Below are 21,448 nucleotides of genomic sequence, written 5' to 3'. Positions count from 1 at the left end.
CCCATAAATATATATATATATATATATTATATTATATATGTGTGTGTATATATATAAAATTGCAAAATAAAAGCCCAAGAAACTAGTCAATCTGCACACCAGTGGCTCAAAAAGTGTTAGCGTAAAGGCAAAACCCTTCGTGGGGAGGATGCACAATCCGGGGGCTGGCATGTCAGTAGCAGAAAGAGTATTTACATGGAACCCCTATTTGAAACCTCACAATACTAGGAAAAGCTAAACACAGACCAGGCATGTACAAGGGGAGGACGATTGTCAGACAGACGTATCACCGAAACCACCCACAGCTTTAGGGAACACTGCGCTCCACCAGGGCCCCCGCGCCCTGCCAGGCCAGCCAGGCTCAGGACTAGTTCTGCACCCCTGCCCCCCGCACCGGGAGAGGGCCGGGACTCAGTGGTGTAGCGTAGTTTACAGAAGTGTAAAGGTGGAGCAGCCTGTGGAGATCAATCACCCACAAAGCAGGACTGATAGGCATGGGGTAGAGTTGAAATGTAGGGGTTGGGGTCCCCCACATCTATTCCCATTTTAGGAAGGCTTTGATGTACTTAATGCAGCCCCTGTCCTTGGTCCACTTATCTTCCTCCTTCTGGTTCACTATCAAAGAGAAGGTCTGGCCTTTGCATGTCTCAGAATTATACAAGATTCCGGGGGAAAGAGATTAGGGCTTTTCTAGCTATTCTCCTACCAACCCCCTGAAGGCCTCAAAACATTTTCTTCACACTGCTAAGGTTGAGGGGGTTTACCCATCGCTGCTGCTTGGGAACAGTGGGTGAGAAATGTCGGGGGCTGGCAATCTGGGGGCAGCCACTGGTGCTTCCCCATGCCCGCTGCGCCCAAGTCCTTCCTCGTGTCTTCAGGCCCCAATGTCTCATGGTGATGACTCAACTTTGGGGGCAATCTTGAAGGCAAAGGTCACCAAATATCAATTTGGCAAAACTTCATACCACCTAAGTACAAACCAACACGAACCACAACTTCTACACTTCTAAGAAAACCCTAACCGAAGATTCTTCCCCATCATTCCTGAAAGGAGATGATTCTTCCTCATCATAGACATCATTTCCTGTCTATGTGAAAACAATGCAAGGTGCTTTCTCAGGTCGAGAGGGACACCCCGCCTGAAACCCTCATGCCGAGTCCTGGGTAAGGTGGCTTCTCACTGCGGGAGGCTGAAGGGGGATCGGTGTGCGTGGGTGACAGGTCTCTACCTGTGCACTCAGTTCTGGTAAAAAGGCGGTCACCTCCGTGCTTAGACAGGACATCTGGAGCTCGTCACTCTACTGTGTGCTGTGCACATTTGTTCATATTGTGGTGCCAGTGAGCACCAACAAGCACATTTCATTAGTCAGTTCAGGCCCCTGACACTCTAAAGCGCCCCTCTCAGAACAGATGTGGAGCTGTGGTGACATAAGTCCCTTCGGGTTTTGAACTGTGAGGATCCGTATCCCTTCTGAGGAGGTGGAGAGCACAGATTTATCCCCTCCTTCATTCCTTCAGACTCTGAATGTTATCATCTTAGGCTTGGGCTCATGTGGTAGAGAAGACCTAAAAGGACCTGCTCCCTCTGCGTTCAGAGAGACAGCTGCAAAGTACAGCCACCTCGAGGGTTGCCACTGACCCACACGAGTATCCTGGGGAAAGGCAGTAACTTTCTTCATTTGTTCAATAGACAAAAACTGCATACTCCTGCCTGGAGCTACAGCATAAAATTTATATTCATGCAAAAGATGGCACAGAGGCCGAGGGTAGGCTATGTGTCTATCTGACCCTCTGCCTACCTCCGTGGAAAAATCCACCCTTCCTTTCCATCTTCTAGGCTTTCAGAAGTGAACTGTGCTGTTGGGTGAATGGTTCTCTCCAACCCACAGCAACCGGAGAAGTGGCCTCATGGCACTTCTCCCTGTGTTGATGGTAGAAGCCCTCTGTGATGACAGCCCTGAGCAACATGCATGACTGCCTTGGCCCATTCAGGAGTGACTGACACACCCACTGGGCAGGGGGCAGAGGCTGGGCTCCATGGACATTCAGTGGTATAAGGGTGATGCTCCCCAGTGGGATTCTTACTGGACCAGGCTTCTAATCCAGCTCCCTCCCACCAAGTCCTTTAAAAGGAATTCATCTGTCTACAGAAGAACCCCGTCTTCTTTACAGGAGTGTTGAGGGAGGTTACTTTTATCTGTATAACCTGGCCAAAGTCGGACAGTGACTTGGGTCAGGTCTCAAGGCTCTTATGGAGCACAGATCTGGGCTGGTCTCTCCGCAGCGCTTTTTGCAAAGTTTCGGGAAAGTTTGCGCATGCTCTCACACATCACTGCTGGGTGCCAGCCCGTGCACAGAGAGCCACTGGCGCCAAGCTTGTGACTCTAGAAGCATCTCTCTCTCTGCCTCCTCACTCCACACCTGCCTGTCTTCCCAAGGAAACAGGCTCAGAAACCGCTCCACTCCCCAGTTCAGCATCCAGACCGCAGCTCGTTTGTCTACACTTTCTCATCCTTTTCCATAGTATATCTACACTTTCCTGGAAACTATCCTATGGCCTAACATTTCTGAGCTTCCCAAATGTACATTTTCTCCAGACAGATAACTGGTCACAGTATTCAGCCAAACTTTTATTCAGAGCCAAAGAACACGTCCCTTCTTCTCACCCTAAGAGCCTGTGGTCTTGTTTGGACCCCACGCCTGCTTCTGTAGCACTCAGAGCACGGCCTCTGAGCAAGGGGAGGAGAAAAGGACTGGGGGACTCGATGGCTCTCCTAGCAACTCTAGCCTGAGACAAAACAGAACCCCAAACTGCAGTGAGCATTAGCTCTTTGACGATCCCTTCTCCTCACTGTAAAGCTCTCATCAGATGCCTTCTCCAGAGAATTTCATGGGAATGAATTCTGCACTCAAGCTCACTATTTGCTATAAAGGTAGAGGCAGTGTAAGGCAGCTCACCACACCTGTTTCGGTGCTGATGTTTCAGAAAGGCCTCCTCATGGAGCCCTCCTATTCCTCCAGCACTGTCCCCTCCCCTCCACTCCGTTCTCCACTCAGCCACCAAAGGAATTTTTCTAAAACGCAGCCTGCTCTTGATCTCCCCTGACCACAGCCCTCAGCGGCTCCGGATGCCGTACATGAGGAAGTCTAGCTCCCCCACACCTTCTACCAGTTTCCTTACAATCCACCCTGCCCAACCGCGAAGTGAAGCCCACCACCCACCTCACACTGTCCGCCCCAGCAACGCTGAATGACTCCATGGACGCACCTGGTGCTCCAAACTTCCAGGCCTTTGCACACACACACTTCAATGATCACCAATGTCCTGCTCATCCTCTTGTCCTCCTGGAAAATTTCTCTTTGTTCTGAAAACCTAACTCAAGCATCACTCCTTGCAGGAAGGTTTCTCTGGCCTGAAAGATAGTAAATTGATGCCTCCTTATGCCATCTCTACATCCTTGCCTATTCCGTAACATGCCTCCTAGACTTGGAGACCTCCTCTGGGCAGGGACAGTCCTCAGGCCTGGCCCGTGACCCAAGCTCATGCATCGTTTTTGAACACATGAAGAAAGAACAGATGGATGGATATGAGGTGGCCCCATGGCATAAACTCCTGCAAGGCACGTTCATCTAAATGAGGCCTTCCTGTTGTAAAGAGAATAGAATTTGTTGAAAGCGAAAAGTCAGTCGAAATGATTTCTGAGCTACAGTCACTCAAACACAGAAAGCTGCACCAATGGCTGTGTCCATCCTACCGGGCTCTTAACACCACCTGCCACTGACTGTTCTAGTCACCATTGTTTTCTTTTCATGTCAGCAGAGTGCCTACCGCTGAGTGGATCCTTAACAAATATCAGGATGAATGGATGGATGTGAAATAGTTTTCTTTAAAAGGCATCAAAGGATTGGCTTTGAAAGGCATTTCCCACATCACAGACTTTTCTGACCTGGGTTGTCCATCACAAGACTTGACTCAGAAGCAAAACAGAGAGAGGAGTCTGGGCAGCAGTTAGGAATCTGTTCTAGGGACACCCAGTATGGGGCTTTCTTTAGTAATGTGTCAGTTTCATTTCTTTGCCCCATCCTTACCAACTATGGATGGTACTCCTGGCCCCAACCAGAAGGCTCTGGCCTCTCCTTTGTCAGAAGTCCACACTGGCCCAGCCACAGCCCACAGTCACCAGGAACTTACTGTGCACTGATGGGGGAAAAGGTGGGTGGTCTCCCTCCTTCACTTATGCAGTGGACAACCAGTTGCAGAAACAAAACAGTCCTGGACTAAAAGTTTTCTGATCATCACAGCTGCTAAGTGCAAAGGTTCTGACTCTGACAGACCTGGATTCAAGCCAGGCTCTGGCTCTTTCTAGCCAAGTCACTGGAACAACTTAATTATCTTTTGGGGGGCTCAGTTTTCATACCCATAAAATGGGAATAATCTGACCCACATCACAGTACTGTCTCAAGAGTTAAAGGATATAGTATATGTGAAGCCTGCATAGTGTGTGTGTATGTGTGTGAGTGTGTGTGTATAAGAAGTGCTCAAAAGCAGAAAACTATGGTTAAGAACTTTCAAAAATACTTTGACAATATTCAGGACAGAAAGGGAAAATATTCTTTGAAGACACTGTGCTTAAAAGAGAATGGATTGTCTATTTTTTAGGAGCCAACAATGCTCATAGATCAATGTCCCACAGAAAGGTATGAAAGGATAGCGATGGCATTTAAAAAACAGCTGTGGCTCTTACAGGCCCTAGGATGGATGGACAGACAGTAACAAGGCGAGGGGCACCCAAGCCTTTCTCTGAAAGCTGATCCAAGAGGATTAATTCTCAAGAGCTCACCTCATTCTCCTCTGCTGGACCCATAACCCAGAGGAGCCAAGGTCAAGGGGCCAAGGGTAAGATGCCAGTTCCAGGCTATGAGCCCGGGTTTCTAGGTTTGAAGGAAAGTCAGGGGACCCCTAATGTTGGACCGGAGGCAAACCAGACAAGTAGTGTTGCCCAAATGTCAGGAATGCTGGAAAGGCGTCACATATCCACACTGTCCTGATCCTCCTTGTACAACCCAAAGCTAACAGAGGATCAAAATTTCCCCAAATTTCAGCCCTGAGCATGAGACGAGTTTTTTTCTAAGCTAAATTTGGTTTTAGTTTTCAAGCGCCTGAGATGCACAATTCAAATGTGTTAAGTCCCTGGCTTCTTATATTGATCAAACCGTCCCCCGCTTTGTGGCTGACCTGGCTGCCCTCATGCCTGCCCACTTTTACAACTGTTCCAGCCATCATTCCAGAGGTTCCATGAAGAAAGCTCAAGGTTAGTGGTTGGGGAAGCACAAGCTAAGCCATCAGCCCTTGGGAACAGGGATTAACTTCTGGTTGAGGGGACAGGTCCATTTGTCTGGGTACTGTGAGCAGCAGGGCCATTACCCTACAGGAAAGAGAAGAGAGATTTCTAAATATAGTGATAGCTCCATCAGCAAGAGACTGGGTTCCCGCAAGGACAAGGACCTTGCTCAAGGAAGCCTCAGCCTGTCTGAATGGGGCCTGGTTGGTGAGAGCTGGCGGCCGGCTTGGGCCCCTCGCCCTGGGCTCAGATCAGGGGCAGCATCCTTGCGAGCGTGGCCCACACCTAGGCAGTGTTGTGTCTGGAAGGAGCTCAGGACCGCGAGCCAGGAGACGTGAATTCTAGTGTGAGCTCTGCCTTGAACTAGCTGAGTGACCTTGGGAAAGTCACCTGATTTCTGTGGGGCAGAGGGACAATGAGGGGCTGGGGGGGACAATCTCTAAGTTTCCCATCAGAGTGTGATCCAGGGCCTACTCGACCCCTCCTCGGCCCCACGCTTCCAGGGTCAGAGATGGGAGAAGGCGGGGCAGGGGTAGGGGAGACACAAATGGGAGCCCCAGGGGACTGCGAATCAGGACTCCACTTTCTCCTTCTTTTTGCTCTTCTTCAGGAAGGATGGGGTACGGAATTTCTTCTTCTTCTTTGAGGGAGACTTGGAAGGCGAGCCCTCTGGGGACATGGGGCCGCTGGTGACAGACTCGGTTTTGTCCTTGGAGGTATCCACATCCGTGTCAGCACTGGTGGTCATCTGGCTGAGGCCTTTGCTGAGGGTGTCCTCCACCGTCTGCTCATCCTCTCTCCCGTTGACCACCACTCCTTCTGGCTGCGTCACGTCCGGCTCTGTGGTGACTTTGCTTGTTTCCGTCAGTTTAGCCTCTTCTAGAAAAAGATCCAAACACATGATCCATTAGATTTCATTCAGTCAAGAGCTTCTGTCTGGGGCTAACAGAACATTTCCAGGCAATTCTATATGGGAAATCTAGAGCCAAGAGTGTCAGGCTGATGTTGTCAGAGGAGGGCTCTCTCCCAGACAGTAGAGAACAGGCCCTTGGTGGGCTAGGGACTCTGGGCTCCTGTCTACAAATGTAAATGGGTCATGATGTCCAAACATGGCAGCAACCCAGCAAGGGCCCAGGTGGGAGCTTTCCTTGGTATGGACAGAATGAGGAAACAGACCCGGGCAACAGAGAGGCTGGACAGCTCAGGGGAGGTGTCCAAGAAGTGTCACTGGTTCAGTTTCACCAGTAGAAATAGAAAAATGACATGTTTTCATACCCACTTCATTTCCCACACTAGTGAGGAACTTTAAAAATGGACGGTATCTTCCCAGTAGGCAGAGCAGGGCAGGCAGAGCGAGGATGGGATTCTCTGAGTGGCCCAGACCCTACAGACTGCCACTCGCTCAAGGCCAGAAACAGAACCCTCCAACAGCCCCTCCTCCTCCTTCCCACTCTCACCCCACCCTGCTTCCCACTCTAGTTCTGAAATGCATGGGCGGGGAGGGAGGAAGGAAGACTCTATAACTACAGACTTGGAAAAGTAGAAGGGAATGTGAAGATCATCTTGCTCCCCCCCATTTTACCCATGGGAAAATTAAGTAAAGTAGTAAAAGGGGACAGACTTCAGCCTCCTGCTGTCCCAGCTTAGTGCTCTTTATACTGTGTGAAACTGAGACGTGTGAGTGTACCTGTGTGTGAGAGTGCATGTGTGTGAGTGCACACCTATGTATGTGTGCACATGTGTGATGGTGACTCGATGTTAATGTGCATGTGTGTGCATGTACACTTCTGTAAGTGTGCAAGTGTGTGTGAGAGTGCACATGTGTGTATGTGCATTATGCATGTGTGCACATGTGTCTGTATGTCAGTGCTTGTGTGTGCATGTGTGAAATGTGCACGTGTGCATGTACGAGTACACACATGTGTGAGTATGCACATATGCGTGAACATGTGTATCTGTGTCAGTGTGCACATGCATGTGTGTAAGTGCACACCTGTATGTGTGTGTGTGTGCATGAGTGCACATTTGTGACTGTGACTGGGTGTTAGTATGCATGTGTCTGCACTTCTGTGAGTGTGCAAGTGTGTGTGCGTGAGAGTGCATGTGTGTGCATGTGTGTGAGTATGCACATATGAGTGAGCATGTGTATCTAAGTGTGTGAGTGTGCACATGGTATGCATGTGTTAGTGCATGTGTGTGAGTGTGCATGTGTGATTGCACACAAGTGTGAGTGTGCATGTGTTGAACACACATGTGTACATGTTCATGTGTGTGAGTGTATATGTATGAATGTGCATGTGAGTGTGCATGTGTTGAACACATGTGTACATGTTCATGTGTACGAGTGTATGTGTGTGAATGCGCATGTGAGTGTGCATGTGTGTAAGTGGGAGGGATATCTAGGGAAGGTGGGGCTGGTCATTTACAGAGTGGGACAAAACAGAAATCTTGGGAAACGGCTAGGGCTCTTTTCAGGGTAAAGACTGAAGAAATTATCTGGTTACATGGAAGAGGGAGGTAAATTTGGGAACAGTTAGAATGGGCTAATTTAACTCTCTGGGCAAACCAAAGTCTTCTCCAACGACTCCTGAGGACTGTCTTCTCTTAGTACTGAGGGCCTTGGCCCTGGCTCCCATCTTCCTACTGTGTGGCCCGCATCCTGCCATCACCCACCTACCAAGCCCTCTAAAGCCCTTGACTCCTATGGCCCTTACGGTCTGCTCTCCCCCCATGCATTCCCATGGTCATCACTGGCCATTCTCTTGAAGACAGGAAAGCAGTCCAGACACAACCTTCCCCCTGACCGCTCTCCTCTCCTCACCTGCTTTTGGCCTCATCTACCCTCTGTCCCTGGACCTCTCTCTGCCTTCACAGCCTGTTTCCCTTTGCCTGGACTGCCCTTCTCTATCTTCTCCATGTCCCCAACCTTCACCCACACAATGAATCAGCTTGAGTCTTACCCTCCCCTTAAACTCTTTCCTGATCCCATCCCTGCTTCCAGGTAGAATGTGTCACTCCTTTGGGCCCCTAGTGTACAAATTTCCATCACAGAAATATACAACAATCACTTCTTTTTAATGTCTATCCCTTCCCTCAAAACTGAAATAAATTAGACAAGACTGTGTTTAATTTTCTATGTAACTAGCTCATAGGAGGTATTCAAAAAGTGATTGTGGAATCCATGAATGGCTGAATGCATCAGCAAACAAATGAACATGTGAATGGTTTTATTCCAACCAAGCCAACACCACACATTGTCATCTTTCTTACTTGTCACAGCCTGAGCCAACCATGTAAACAAAGAGCAGGCTGTGTGCTGGCCTTTACCTCCTGAACCTCCTCCTCTGTCCCCACTCTCAATCCCCTGGACTTCTGTTCCTTTCATGGCCCCTCACTGAGGTGACCCATGAGGTCATGTTTCTCAAGTCTCACCCTCTCAGATGACTTTGTTACTTGCTTTCTAGCTCCATGAACATGACTGTGGATTAGAGGGCTCTCCATTTCTGTCCATGTGCTACTTCCTGCCCTGGTGGCAACAGGCAGCCTCACTCCAACAGCACCATTCATCCATGCCGACCCCAGCAGCCTCATCCACAGCTGCAGCCTCTGCCATGTCTTGCTTTAGGAGCACACGCCCAGGTACTTCTTCCCCATCCAGAAAATGAGACCATGCTGAGTATACTGGCAGCATTTCTCATGCTGGCAGTATACAGAGCTTTCTCATGATGAATTTCTCGGGGAGCAGCAGAAACACAAAGTGGGGCCGGGAGGCAAAAGGCCTTGGAGAAGTCAGGTTCCAAATTAAGGTCATCACTCCCTCAACTGGAGGAAACCAAAACACTGAAGGGTGTGGCTGGCCAAGAGAAGGGGAGGCAGAACAGGGCTCTAGAAATACTTATTGGGCCCCAGTAATAAAAGCATCAAGGACCAGCTCTGAGAGTCCAGATCCCTCCTCTGCTAAAAGCCCAAAACAGGTAAGATCAGAACTTGATCGGTCTTCAGCTATTTGAAGACCAGGCTGGGAAGAGCCCCAGCAACTAGAAGCAGATGGAAACTCACCTTCTCACATCCCCTAAGGAGAATCACTGGCTTTCTCTCCTAGATGGGGCACTTGGAGCTCTGGGAGTAGGAGACAGATGTGGGAGTGGGTGGAATGAAGTAGAGGCTGGAAAAGGGGGTTGTCTATCCAAGGATGGTGGTCAGGAAGCAGGAGGAAGAGGAAAGGGAGTAGGGAGAGTGCCCTTTCTCTTTCAGAGAAAGACTGGGCTTGGCAGGCAGGGACAATATCTACACCCTCATGGGCTGGAAAGAGCTGAAAGGCTTGCAGAGGCTGGAGGAGGAAGAAAGGTGCTTTGGGAGGGGGGTGCCAAGCTTGTTTGGGTACTTACCTCTAGGAGTGGATTTCTCACTTTCCCTCAGCATCCAAACACTTGTCTCTTAGTCTTCCAGTGTCCCCTCCCAGAAATACCCACTCCCTGGAAAGCTCACTCTACTCTTGTCTGCCAGTCCAAGCATATATCTCCCCATGGTCTGGTTCAAGCCTCCCTTGACATTTGACAATGATCTTGCCCTTTTCTAAACCTACTACCAATATATTAATTTTACACTTGAGTGTGGCCCCCTCCCACACTGAGTAGGGGATAGCCCTGTGACTTGGAGGAAGCAACAGAATGCAGAGGAAGTGCCACTAGAGGAAATGCCATTAAAGGAAGTGCCACTAACCAGCCTCAGGATGAAGAATTAATAAGGCCTAGCAGCTTCTGCTAGCTTCTGTTTGGGGAGCCCTGAGGCACCATGTATAAAGTCCAACAACCTTGATGGGAACATAGATGGAGAGGCCACATGAAGAGTACCTACAATCACATGGAGAGAGACAGAGACAGACAAAGAGGCCCAGCCATTCCACTGTCCCAGCTGAGCCCAGCCTTCCAGCCACTCCAGCCAAGGCACCTGACACGTGAGTGCATTATCTTGGAAATTCTAGTTCAGTCAGGCACCCGGATGACTGCAGCTCCAGCTGACATGAGTGGAGCAGAAGAACCATCCCGCTGAGCCTAGTCAACCCACAGAAGAACTAATTTCCATAAACCGGTTCTCATTAAGTGCTATGATTTAATAATTATCTACTGCTACATAACAAACCACCCCAAAACTTAGTGATTTAAAACAGCAAGCAGTATAGTATCTCTCACCACCCTGGGAACACAGTACATAGTGAGAGCTCATTTATGAAAACACAGGACCGGATCCCTTTATATTTAGGAGCTCCTTTTATCCTGATAACGATGCTGTGAATTAGGAAAGCCAAGGATTCATGTTAGTTCCCCATTCTTTAGTGTTTTTAAGCAACTTATTTGAAGTGGCTAAATTAGTCAGTGACAGGGCTGATCTTCTAATGTCAAATGGAGGGCTATTTCTTTGCGGGGATAGCCAGTGCTCCTGGAGGGATGGAGTTTGCAGGGCAGGGACAGTCAGGAGCTGGTCAAAGATAAAGTGATGACAGAGATGGCAGAGGTGAGGGAGGAGAACTTGAAAGCCTCTTTCAGAGACGCTGGGTGGTAGGAATCAAGGAGACAGAGGAAAAGTGATGGTGAGGTGATTTAGCACAAGAGGATTTGAGAGTATGGTGACAGATGGAGAAAAAGCCATTCCTGACCCAGTAGCTGAGCTACACGTGAAAGTGTAGATGCTGCTTGGAGTGTTAGCCCTGTCACCCTGAGGAGCTGGGCAAGCCATCGGGCAGCATGGCCAAGCCACCCAGCCCCACCTCACAACAGTCATCCTAGACAGCTCCAACTGGGTCTCATTACATAAGGTCGGCTCCAAAGAGGTCCACATTCCCCAACTCTATTTCAGAAAGTCTCTTCTAACAACTCAACTGGGGTGTGCCTCTCCATGGAGCACAGATTTGGGTCAAAGAAAAGCAGGAATTCAGCCAGTGGGAAAGCAGTGATCTCACCCCTTACATCCTCCTCCTCCTGCCCTCTGTCCCACTGGGCAGCAGAAATTGCTCTAAGGGGCTCCCAAGAGCTTAAATGGAAGCCTCCTCTCAGTGGCATTGCCTTCCTGCAGTTGGCTGCAGGGATGCTGCAGACAGCAGTCAGGCTGGGTGCACTATGCATCCAGATCTGGCAGTTGTGCCCCAAGGTCATTCAGGCTCTGGCCTCCAGCCCTAGAAGACATCATGGGCTCCTTAGATGGGCCCATGCATTAGGAATGGGCTGCAGGTGTGCCCCTGAGGCCACAGGAACTGCCAGAGGGGAGTACCCAGCAGCTGGTCCCACAGTTCATTCACTGTGGGGGCTTGTTGCTTGTGGGTGGTGTGCCCTGTGTGAATACAAGAGTGTTTGTGCATGAGTACATCTATCTTAGAGGGAGCCTAGTCCATGCACAGCACATGTGGAATTGGTCATGGCATTTACAGTCAGGAAACCTCCCAAAGGCAAGGTTGTGAACTGCAAATTAAAAATTGAGGAGAAATCTATTTCCTTTGCAATACTCCTCCCTCCCCACATTGCGAGTGTTGGAGTAAGTTAGTAAACAGCATCCCTATACTTCTGACAGAGACAGGTATTCAGAATCAGAGGAAACTCCTTTGATGAAGGCACAAATGAGAAGAGGAAGGAAAACACTGTGCAGACGGGCTGACAACACCATGATGAGACAGATGGACACAGTCATGGGACATCATGGGACATCACTCAGGCTCTGGCCTCAAGCAGATGGGTTTCCTCTGGCAGTGCTAGGCCTGTGGTCAAGACAGCAACTCACTTACAGAAGGAGCTCAGGATTGCGGTACGCAAACAGCATCCACATGTCTGGCCATTCTACCCAGGAAGGGGAAGGTTCCATCAGGCCACCCAGCTGGTACCATGTGCATGGGGTCCAGGCCTCCCTGGTGAGGGCCCTGGGGGACCCAGGGGAGGAGCATTCATTCCCCACAGTGATTCCAGAAGCTCATTAAAGACACTTTCATGATCTGGGAGGTGTGGACGGTATTATTCAGTTCAGTTCAGTCACTCAGTCGTATCTGACTCTTTGAGACCCCATGAACCACAGCACGCCAGACCTCCCTATCCATCACCAACTCCTGGAGTTCACCCAAACCCAAGTCCATTGAATCGGTGATGTCATCCAACCATCTCATACTCTGTCGTCCCCTTCTCCTCCTGCCCTCAGTCTTTCCCAGCATCAGGGTCTTTTCAAATGAATCAGCTCTTCGCATCAGTTGGCCAAAGTATAGGAGTTTCAGCTTCAGCATCAGTCCTTCCAATGAAAATTCAGGACTGATTTCCTTTAGGATGGACTGGTTGGATCTCCTTGCAGTCCAAGGGACTCTCAAGAGTCTCCTCCAACACCACAGTTCAAAAGCATCAATTCTTCAGCGCTCAGCTTTCTTTATAGTCCAACTCTCACATCCACACATGACCACTGGAAAAACCACAGCCTTGACTAGACGTACCTTTATTGGCAAAGTAATGTCTCTGCTTTTCAATATGCTGTCTAGGTTGGTCATAACTTTCCTTCCAAGGAGTAAGCTTCTTTTAATTTCATGGCTGCAATCACTATCTGCAGTGATTTTGGAGCCCAGAAAAATAAAGTCAGCCACTGTTTCCACCGTTTCCCCATCTATTTGCCATGAAGTGATGGGACCAGATGCCATGATCTTCGTTTTCTGAATGTTGAGCTTTAAGCCAACTTTTTCTCTCTCCTCTTCATCAAGAGGCTCTTTAGTTCTTCTTTACTTTCTGCCATAAGGGTGGTGTCATCTGCATATCTGAGGTTATTGACATATCTCTTGGCATTCTTGATTCCAGCCTGTGCTTCCCCCGGCCCAGCATTTCTCATGATGTATTCTACATATAAGTTAAATAAGCAGGGTGACAATATACAGCCTTGATGTACTCCTTTTCCTATTTGGAACCAGTCTGTTGTTCCATGTCCAGTTCTAACTGTTGCTTCCTGACCTGCATATAGGTTTCTCAAGAGGCAGGTCAGGTGGTCTGGTATGCCCATCTCTTTCAGAATTGTCCACAGTTTATTGTGATCCACACAGTCAAAGGCTTTGGCATAGTCAATAAAGCAGAAATAGATGTTTTTCTGGAACTCTCTTGCTTTTTCCATGATCCAGTGAATGTTGGAAATTTGATTTCTGGTTCCTCTGCCTTTTCTAAAACCAGCTTGAACATCTGGAAGTTCACGGTTCACGTATTGCTGAAGCCTGGCTTGGAGAATTTTGAGCATTACTTGACTAGCATGTGAGATGAGTGCAATTGTGTGGTAGTTTGAGCATTCTTTGGCACAGCCTTTCTTTGGGATTGGAATGAAAACTGACCTTTTCCAGTCCTGTGGCCACTGCTGAGTTTTCCAAATTTGCTGGCATATTGAGTGCAGCACTTTCACAGCATCATCTTTACAGATTTGAAATAGCTCAACTGGAATCCCATCACCTCCACTAGCTTTGTTCATAGTGATGCTTCCTAAGGCCCATTTGACTTCACATTCCAGGATGTCTGGCTCTAGGTGAGTGATCACACCATGGTGATTATCCGGGTTGTGAAGATCTTTTTTGTACAGTTCTTCTGTGTATTCTTGCCACCTCTTCTTAATATCTTCTGCTTCTGTTAGGTCCATACCATTTCTGTCCTTTATTGAGCCAATCTTTGCATGAAATATTCCCTTGGTATCTCTAATTTTCTTGAAGAGATCTCTAGTCTTTCCCATTCTATTGTTTTCTTCTATTGCTTTGCATTGATCTCTGAGGAAGGCTTTCTTATCTCTCCTTGCTATTCTTTGGAACTCTGCATTCAAATGGGTATATCTTTCCTTTTCTCCTTTGGGTTTTTAGGGTTAGGCTTAGGGTTCAGTTCAGTTCAGTTCAGTTCAGTCGCTCAGTTGTGTCCGACTCTTTGCGACCCCATGAATTGCAGCACACCAGGCCTCCCTGTCCATCACCATCTCCCAGAGTTCACTCAAACTCACGTCCATTGAGTCGGTGATGCCATCCAGCCATCTCATCCTCTGTCGTCCCCTCTTCCTCCTGCCCTCAATCCCTCCCAGCATCAGAGTCTTCTCCAATGAGTCAACTCTTTGCATGAGGTGGCCAAAGTACTGGAGTTTCAGCTTTAGCATCATTCCTTCCAAAGAACACCCAGGGCTGATCTCCTGTTTTCAACCTGGGTTATGTATTAGACTCACCTGGAAACAGATGTTATCACTTTAGGCTGCACTCCTCCGCCCCCACTCCTAGACCACTGAGCTCGGAATCACTGGGGTAGGACCCTGGCAGGTGTCAGGAACTGTAAAGCTCCCCAGGTGATTCCAATACACAGTCACAGCTGACAGTGACATCATCAGCCTTACCTGGGAGCTTGCTGGATGTGCAGGGTCTCAGGTCCCACCCGACTTACTGCATCTTATTTTTTTTTTTTCTTCCCTTTTATTTATTTATTTATTTTAAATTTTATTTTATTTTTAAACTTTACATAATTGTATTAGTTTTAATTTTAACATTTTAATCTTCACTTTAACCAGATGCCTAGGTGATCCCTGTGCACAGTAGAATCTAAGCACTGGGCTGCTGCATCTAGAAAGGCCCACCAGCCAGTCTGGCCTGAGTTGAAGATGAGGAGGCTATGGGCCAATCATTAACATACTCAGCATTGCTTAGACCGGGCTATACCCACAAGGTGTATTGTCACAGCCTGTGAATGGAACAAGCTTAAAACTGGCAACCTCTATTTCAGGATCCCTAGAAATAGCAGAGGGGAAGGAGTTTCTGGTAGGAGGGCAGCATGTGTCAAAAGGCGGAGGCGCTGCAGTGCACAATTCCGTGCAGACCCCTTTCTCCGTCTGTGGAGGTGCCTCCTCCCTGCCAGCAAGCGCTTCAGCTCCACTCACCGTCCACAGATTTGGAGGGAGAGCCCACAGGGCTCTTCGGCTCGGACTTGGCTGGGCTCTGAGCTGGAGAAGCAGGTGCAGACTTCACAGGGGAGCCAGGTTCCTCTGGGGCAGGCTCCTTCTCTCCTGAAAACACAGAAAAGCAACTCAGGACAGAGGTCAGGCAGAGGAGAGATGGGCAGACAGAGTGCTTTAAGGCAGTGCTTTCTTCTACTTGGTCCTTATTTCTCCTAACTGGAATTAGCTGCTTCCCCATCCCCACCCCCCACCCCCACACACACTTTTTAAAATGTCTGCTACACTCTGGGCAAGGCAAATGGGAGGAGTCAGAGTCCAGTTCTGTTTCCTCCATCAAATCACATCCTCGGATGGATTATATTACCCCTGATGTAGATGCAAGACTGCAGGGGAATTCCTGCCCACCATTTGTATGCAGCTCATATGCTATTTATATAATTTACATGTTCAGTCCAAACAATCTCTAGAGACAAAAAGCACTATATTTTTCTATCTACTTCTTCGACCGGCACGTGAGAACTCCAAGCAAGCTGGCAAGGGTTCTTCTAGTGCCTTTGTGCCCAGGAAGATGGCTGACTTTGGGTGGGGAAGGGGGACGTGGAAGAAGGTCCTTCCCTGAGGGAATAAAAGCCTTTGATACCATGCAGGGGCCTGTGGGACTCCTGAGCACAAGGCCTCTCTGTCCCCCATTTCTTTGACTATAGGAAGCTACCTTCATTCAACCTCCATGATCTTCCCTGAGTTCCAATGGGGAGATTCAAGCTGTTGTTAATTATCAAAGGGACAGGAGGTGAGACAAGGGAGAAACAAACAGCAAGAGCAGCCTCGGGGCAAGGCCCATCAGAGGATACACACAACCATATCTTTGAGCTATTTTGCAGATACTGAAATGCCCTCCAAGTGGAAGAAGGTAATGATTAATAATGATATGCTGCCCACAAGCATGCAGACCCCAGATCAGTTGGAACTGAAGGCTAACGATGCGGACTCCAACTTACCACACCACCAACCCATCAAAAGAATGTCCATGAGCTGATCACGCCCTCTTTGGACAATTAATACAAAATTTCTCACTATCTTCCCCAAGTTGGAACACATGGTTGTGATGGCATTAGCCCACTGCTGCCCCCTTGGCCTGGCCAAACAGTAAAGCTATTCCTATCTACTTCACCCAAAACTCCGTCTCTGAGATTTGATTCTGCACCGGTGCAGAGAGAAGCTGAGCTTTCAGCATCATCTTGTCTGGTGGACAAAATCAAGAGCTAAGTCCTGTGTCTCAGACCCCAAGTGCATCTAGAGCAAAGAGAAGGGACAGCTCATGAGGGGAACAGAGAGGGCTTGCTAGATGGAGAGAAGTTTGCCATGGAGCCTGAAGTGTAGACAATACTGAATAAGGTAGCCAAGAAGGGAAACTCTGCCAGGAAGGGACAAAGGCATGAACAAGCTCTCAAAAGTCAGCGTGGAGAGATGGGCTTGACTGAGATTCTGACATAAAAGCCTTGGCTGCTTACAGTTCTGATTTCCAGGTTTATACCAAACCAGATAGATCCATCAACAACAGTGATCACTATAATAATGATCATATTATTATAACTAACATTTCTCTGGTGCTTACTGACCTAGGCCATATTTATATGGTGCTACTCTAAGTAAGCACCACATGGATTAACTCCTTCTTCCCAGGTGAGAGCATCAGTGGGGTCATGGCAGCACCATGTAACCACTGCCAGGTACGAGCCATGAGGGGCATTATTGGGGATAACAGTATTATGCTCATAAGAATATTGTTTGGTGATGAGGCAGGAAGGTCAAATTGAAGACATGAGAGAGAAGAGACACAGAGAAGCAAATGAAGATTGATAACAAAGCAAAGAAGCCTGGACGGAGCCCTGGGGACTCTGGTGGGCAGAAAGGAGTGGGTCCCGCTGCTTGGGGGGGCACGGCAGGGGGTGATGGCCCTGAGCAACTGATGGCCTCAGTTGCTCTGCTGCCTCCCCGGTGCCCCAAGCTCTCCCCTCCCTCCCGCAGGTCCTAAAGCACGGGCCCCCCACCAGGGTCATTTACCCTCCAGTTCCAGCTTCTTCCTCTCCACCTCCTTCTTGTACTCCTCCAGCTCCTGGTCCGTGAGTTGGCTGAAGGGGTTGGGCGCCGTCTCCTCGGATTCGTCTTTGGCATCCGCCTGGCCCTGGGACATCAGCTGGCTGTCTGTGGACTGAAAGTTAACCACAGAGCGTGTTGCCCTCTGAACGCCGTGCTCAGGGCCCAGGCTCCAGCTTCCTTTCAGACTCATGTGGCTGCCCATGGTCTTGCTAGGGACAGCGTGGCAAGCAGCTCCTTAGCAATAGCTCAGGGCCTTGGATGAATGCAGGGGTACCTCCCTCTGCCCCGGAAATAAAATCAAAGGATGCTCCCAAGGAGAAGGAAGATGCACCTTTATTGCAATCTCTCCTGTGGACACTTGCAAGCTGTCACTATGCAAATACAGTCAGTGGCCCACAGTCAGCCAGCCAAAACCCAGCAAGCAAAGCGTTGGCTCAACCAGCTTCAAGCCAGCCACTCCCCACCCACCACCCCTCCTCCCCCAGCAGCAGGACAAGCCACACAGCACACAGCAGTAAGTCATATGCAAAACACACAATGACTCCAGCATTCTCAGTCCAAACTGTTAGTTCTGTTGTGCACACAGTCATAAATTCAAGGAAGTTAAGGTCTTGAATCTTGGATCTTCAACCTGCCTGCTCTGCAGGTCCCCGCAGGGACATTGGCAAAATCACTGTGTTTCACCATCTCTGGGGAGCCCCTGGCTCTGGAGAGCTTACCACTGGGCCTGTGTGAGCTCCCGGAATCCTTTGACCCCTCTCGCCCAGGACAGGGACTAATATTCAGACCCCACAGCCCTTTATCCCTTTATCCTAACTCAGCATCCTCCTCTTGGCCTTTGGGGATACAGTGCTCTGGAGCTGGGGAGCCAAAGAAAGTGAAGCCCAAGGAAGGTGAGCCAGAGCAGCTGGCCCACATCACGCACTCCGGGCCATCTGTTTCTGGCCCATCAGGTATTCTGATGATGGGCCCTGGGCTCCTACCAAAAGAAGAGCAGCACTGGGCCTATCAATTATGGGGTTCACAAACGAGTCCAACAAGATCCCAAGAAGAGGGACTCCAAGGAGAGCACTCGGTATAAATGGCAGAGTTTTTAATAATTTTGCTCATTGTATTGAACTCTCACCTCCCCCCAATATCATGGGGGTGGGTATGTCTATCCTTGACCCTGTAGCACATTTGATGTCCCTCCTCTTGGCTGAGCTGGGGTTGGGTGGAGGGGATGGCATGACCTTCACACTCCCCTTCCCAATGGGTACCCATCTTGTGAGTTGCAGCCCCATGTGCAATCATGACATTAGTTTGCTCTGCAGAGAGAAATGGTCCCTGAATCCTCCACACACCCGGCCCGGCCCTTACTGCTAAGGAAGATGCCACTGTGACTTTGCAATGAGCAGCAATGATTTCCAACACAAGCCAAAACTCTGACTTTTACCCCTTTCGCTAAGCACTACACAAACACTGTTCTATCTCAAGCATGGAAACAACTTTGTATTTTCTAACTCCATGTGGGTTTTGTAGGCAACTCACTGGCCCTCCCCCTCCTGCAGAGCACCCGTCCTTATATACACGTCTGCCCTCTGAGAGCACGTGGGCATCCTCTCAGAGGTATGGCCTGATGATGCCATATTCAAGCACAGAGGACAGAACCATTTGGAGCAAGCAGCTGTAGAGCCGCTGGGAGCGGCCAGCCACGCTCCTGCGAGCCCACCCTGCGGAGCACCGGCAGAGGGCAGACGGGAGTTCCAAAGGGGAACCAGGGAAGCCGTATCACTCCGTATCACTGCGGCGGGTGGGCGGATTGGGCTGCTCCCCGACCCCTCTCCCGGCCTTCCTGGCGCCCACAGCGGGCGATAAAACACTGTCCTCAGTCCTCACAGCATCCATTTTGCAGCAAGAGCACCAGCGCCCAAGAGCACAGGGAAAGGTGGGCATATGTGAGCTCAGGGGTCCTGCCGCCCAGCCCCAGGCACTGCAGACCCAGAAGGCAAACTCGTTTCCCCTGCAGGCGGGGGCAGCATCTGCTGTACCGGGCTTCGGCTCTTCTCTGCGATGACGCTCGCCAGCAGCTGGGACTGGGGCCCTGCCGACTTCACATCCTGTCGGTTTTGTTCTCGAATCTGTGTGGAAAGGGAGGGGAGAGTGAGCTAGCAGTCCAGAAGCAGGGCGTACTTAATAGGCCGCCCAGTGTGGTGTGAACGTAACACAGTAACACATCACGTCCACTCTGAGACAATCTCCATGGCTGTTCAGGGAATGAGCAGTTGATGTAAAACACCAGATTCTCATGAACTCTAAGAAGGTCATTCATTGTAAGAGATGAAGAGGCATGGTAGATCCTTGAGGGGGGTTCTCAATTTTCAATATTCCTATAAAGTCCCTGAGGAATTGGTTTAAACTACAAATTTCTGGGGGAAGAGGACACCTCATACATGTTAAATCTCAAACCTGTTGGAGGAGGGTTGGGGGTAAGCCAGAAATCTGCATTTCAGAGGCACACACATTGAAACACTGCTCTGAGAGCATGCCTAACCTACTGGAGGTGGTTCTGTTACAATTTAGGTATTTAAAGTAACATGAAGAAAATAAGTGAGGGAACTGTAAAGCCAAGGTAGAGAAATAAATATAAAGGATTTTGCAATTTTGAAAATGAGCCAAAGGGAAACAGCATAAAATTTGTAAAAATTCAATTTGGGGGCCTCTTAGACACATCTACTGTCTGAAGCTAGCAGCCCTCTCTTAGATGTTTACACGTGATGAAAAAACCACAGCACTTAGCACTGTGCCTGGAACATGGCCAATAAATGATACCTTCTTTCCCATGTGGGCTTCTCTGGTGGCTCAGATGGTAAAGAATCTGCCTGCAATGCAGGAGACCTGGGTTCAATCCCTGGGTCAGGAAGATCCCTTGGAGAAGGGAATGGCAATCCACTCCAGGATTCTTACCTGGAGAATTCCATGAACCTGGTGGGCTAGAGTCCATGGGGTCACAAAGAATTGGACATGACCTGAGCGACTAACGCTTTCTTTTCTTCTTTCCCATAAGACGCACCTGGGGTAAGTTGTGCACATCCTGTGGACGCCCCCTCCTTACACCCTTGCGGGAAAAGAGTGGGAGGCAGTTAGCTACACCTTACCTTGTTGCGCATGTCCAGCACTTCTTGGGGGTCAGTATAGAGAGGCACAAATTGGTTTGGGTTTTCGATCCGTATAGGCATGCCACTGCTGGATTTCTCCACCTCGTCAGCCTTCATCCACTGAACACACACAAGGCCCGGTGGGTAAGACAAAGGCACACAGCTCACCGTCCACCCCAGTGTTCCACCCCAGGAGAGCTGAGCTGACCAGCCTGCATGGAAGGTCAGCAAGCCTAGACAAACACATTTCCTACTCTTGGGGCACTTGGATGTCTGTCTCCCAGAGCAGAGATGGGCAGCAGATGACCCAGCAACTAAACTAAGGCCCCTGATCAACGGCCATAAATAACACTTAAGAGGAGGGACGGAGCCTCGGTGACCAGTTTAGACAGACAGCCGGCCACTCGCGTTTTAAGAGGACTTGTGGATAGTTTCATTTTTTTAATGAAGAGCTATTCTATTTGGCTGCCAGCTACTTACAAAGTAAGTAGTGAAAATCAAATTAAGGGTCAGAGGTGTTTGTGTGAGGGAGAGAGGGGAAAGAGCATAAAATTTGTAAAAATTCAACCTCTGGGCAGGTCTCTTCAACACATCTAATGCCTAAAGCAAGTCCACAGAAAAGGGTATAATGGGAGAGGACAATGTAATAGAAGCAAGTACCCACCTCCCTCCTGGTTTTGCATCAGATGGTCAGTTCAAATGTTGGATACCCATCCCCCAAACTTCCAGGAAGCCCCTTCTGGATGTGGGAGCAAAAAGCTTTCATGCAGCTGAGAGTGACCTGTTGAGCCACGCTCTGGACTCAGAAACTCAGCACAGAGGTACAAGAAACAGGCGATCTGCTTTGTGGGCATGAGCAGCTGCTCCCAGACTCCCAGTAGGAAGCCCTAAGGGGAGACAGGACTAGCTCAGGCCTGGGGGAGGTTTGCTCTGTTCCTCTTTTAAAGTGGT

The 21,448-nt window shown here is 49.3% G+C and overlaps 1 protein-coding gene across 1 annotated transcript in view; it reads right to left on the bottom strand.

Annotated features, from left to right (window-relative positions):
- Positions 1 to 3,287: 3,287 nt before the first annotated feature.
- The window catches only part of ADD2 (adducin 2), a 124,287-nt gene continuing 106,126 nt past the window's right edge, over positions 3,288 to 21,448 (bottom strand). The window contains exons 12-16 of the mRNA XM_055539727.1: positions 20,498 to 20,617; positions 19,391 to 19,480; positions 17,325 to 17,472; positions 15,243 to 15,368; positions 3,288 to 6,221 (exon numbers count right to left, since the gene is read on the bottom strand). Coding sequence (XP_055395702.1) covers positions 5,914 to 6,221; positions 15,243 to 15,368; positions 17,325 to 17,472; positions 19,391 to 19,480; positions 20,498 to 20,617 — 792 coding nt within the window. The 3' untranslated portion in view covers positions 3,288 to 5,913. The remainder of the gene's footprint in view (positions 6,222 to 15,242; positions 15,369 to 17,324; positions 17,473 to 19,390; positions 19,481 to 20,497; positions 20,618 to 21,448) is intronic.

Source organism: Bubalus kerabau, chromosome 11 (assembly GCF_029407905.1).
Source record: "Bubalus kerabau isolate K-KA32 ecotype Philippines breed swamp buffalo chromosome 11, PCC_UOA_SB_1v2, whole genome shotgun sequence".
Taxonomy (NCBI): Eukaryota; Metazoa; Chordata; class Mammalia; order Artiodactyla; family Bovidae; genus Bubalus; species Bubalus kerabau.
The sequence above is the reverse complement of the archived record's forward strand: the minus strand, read 5'-3'. Positions and strand labels throughout refer to the sequence as shown.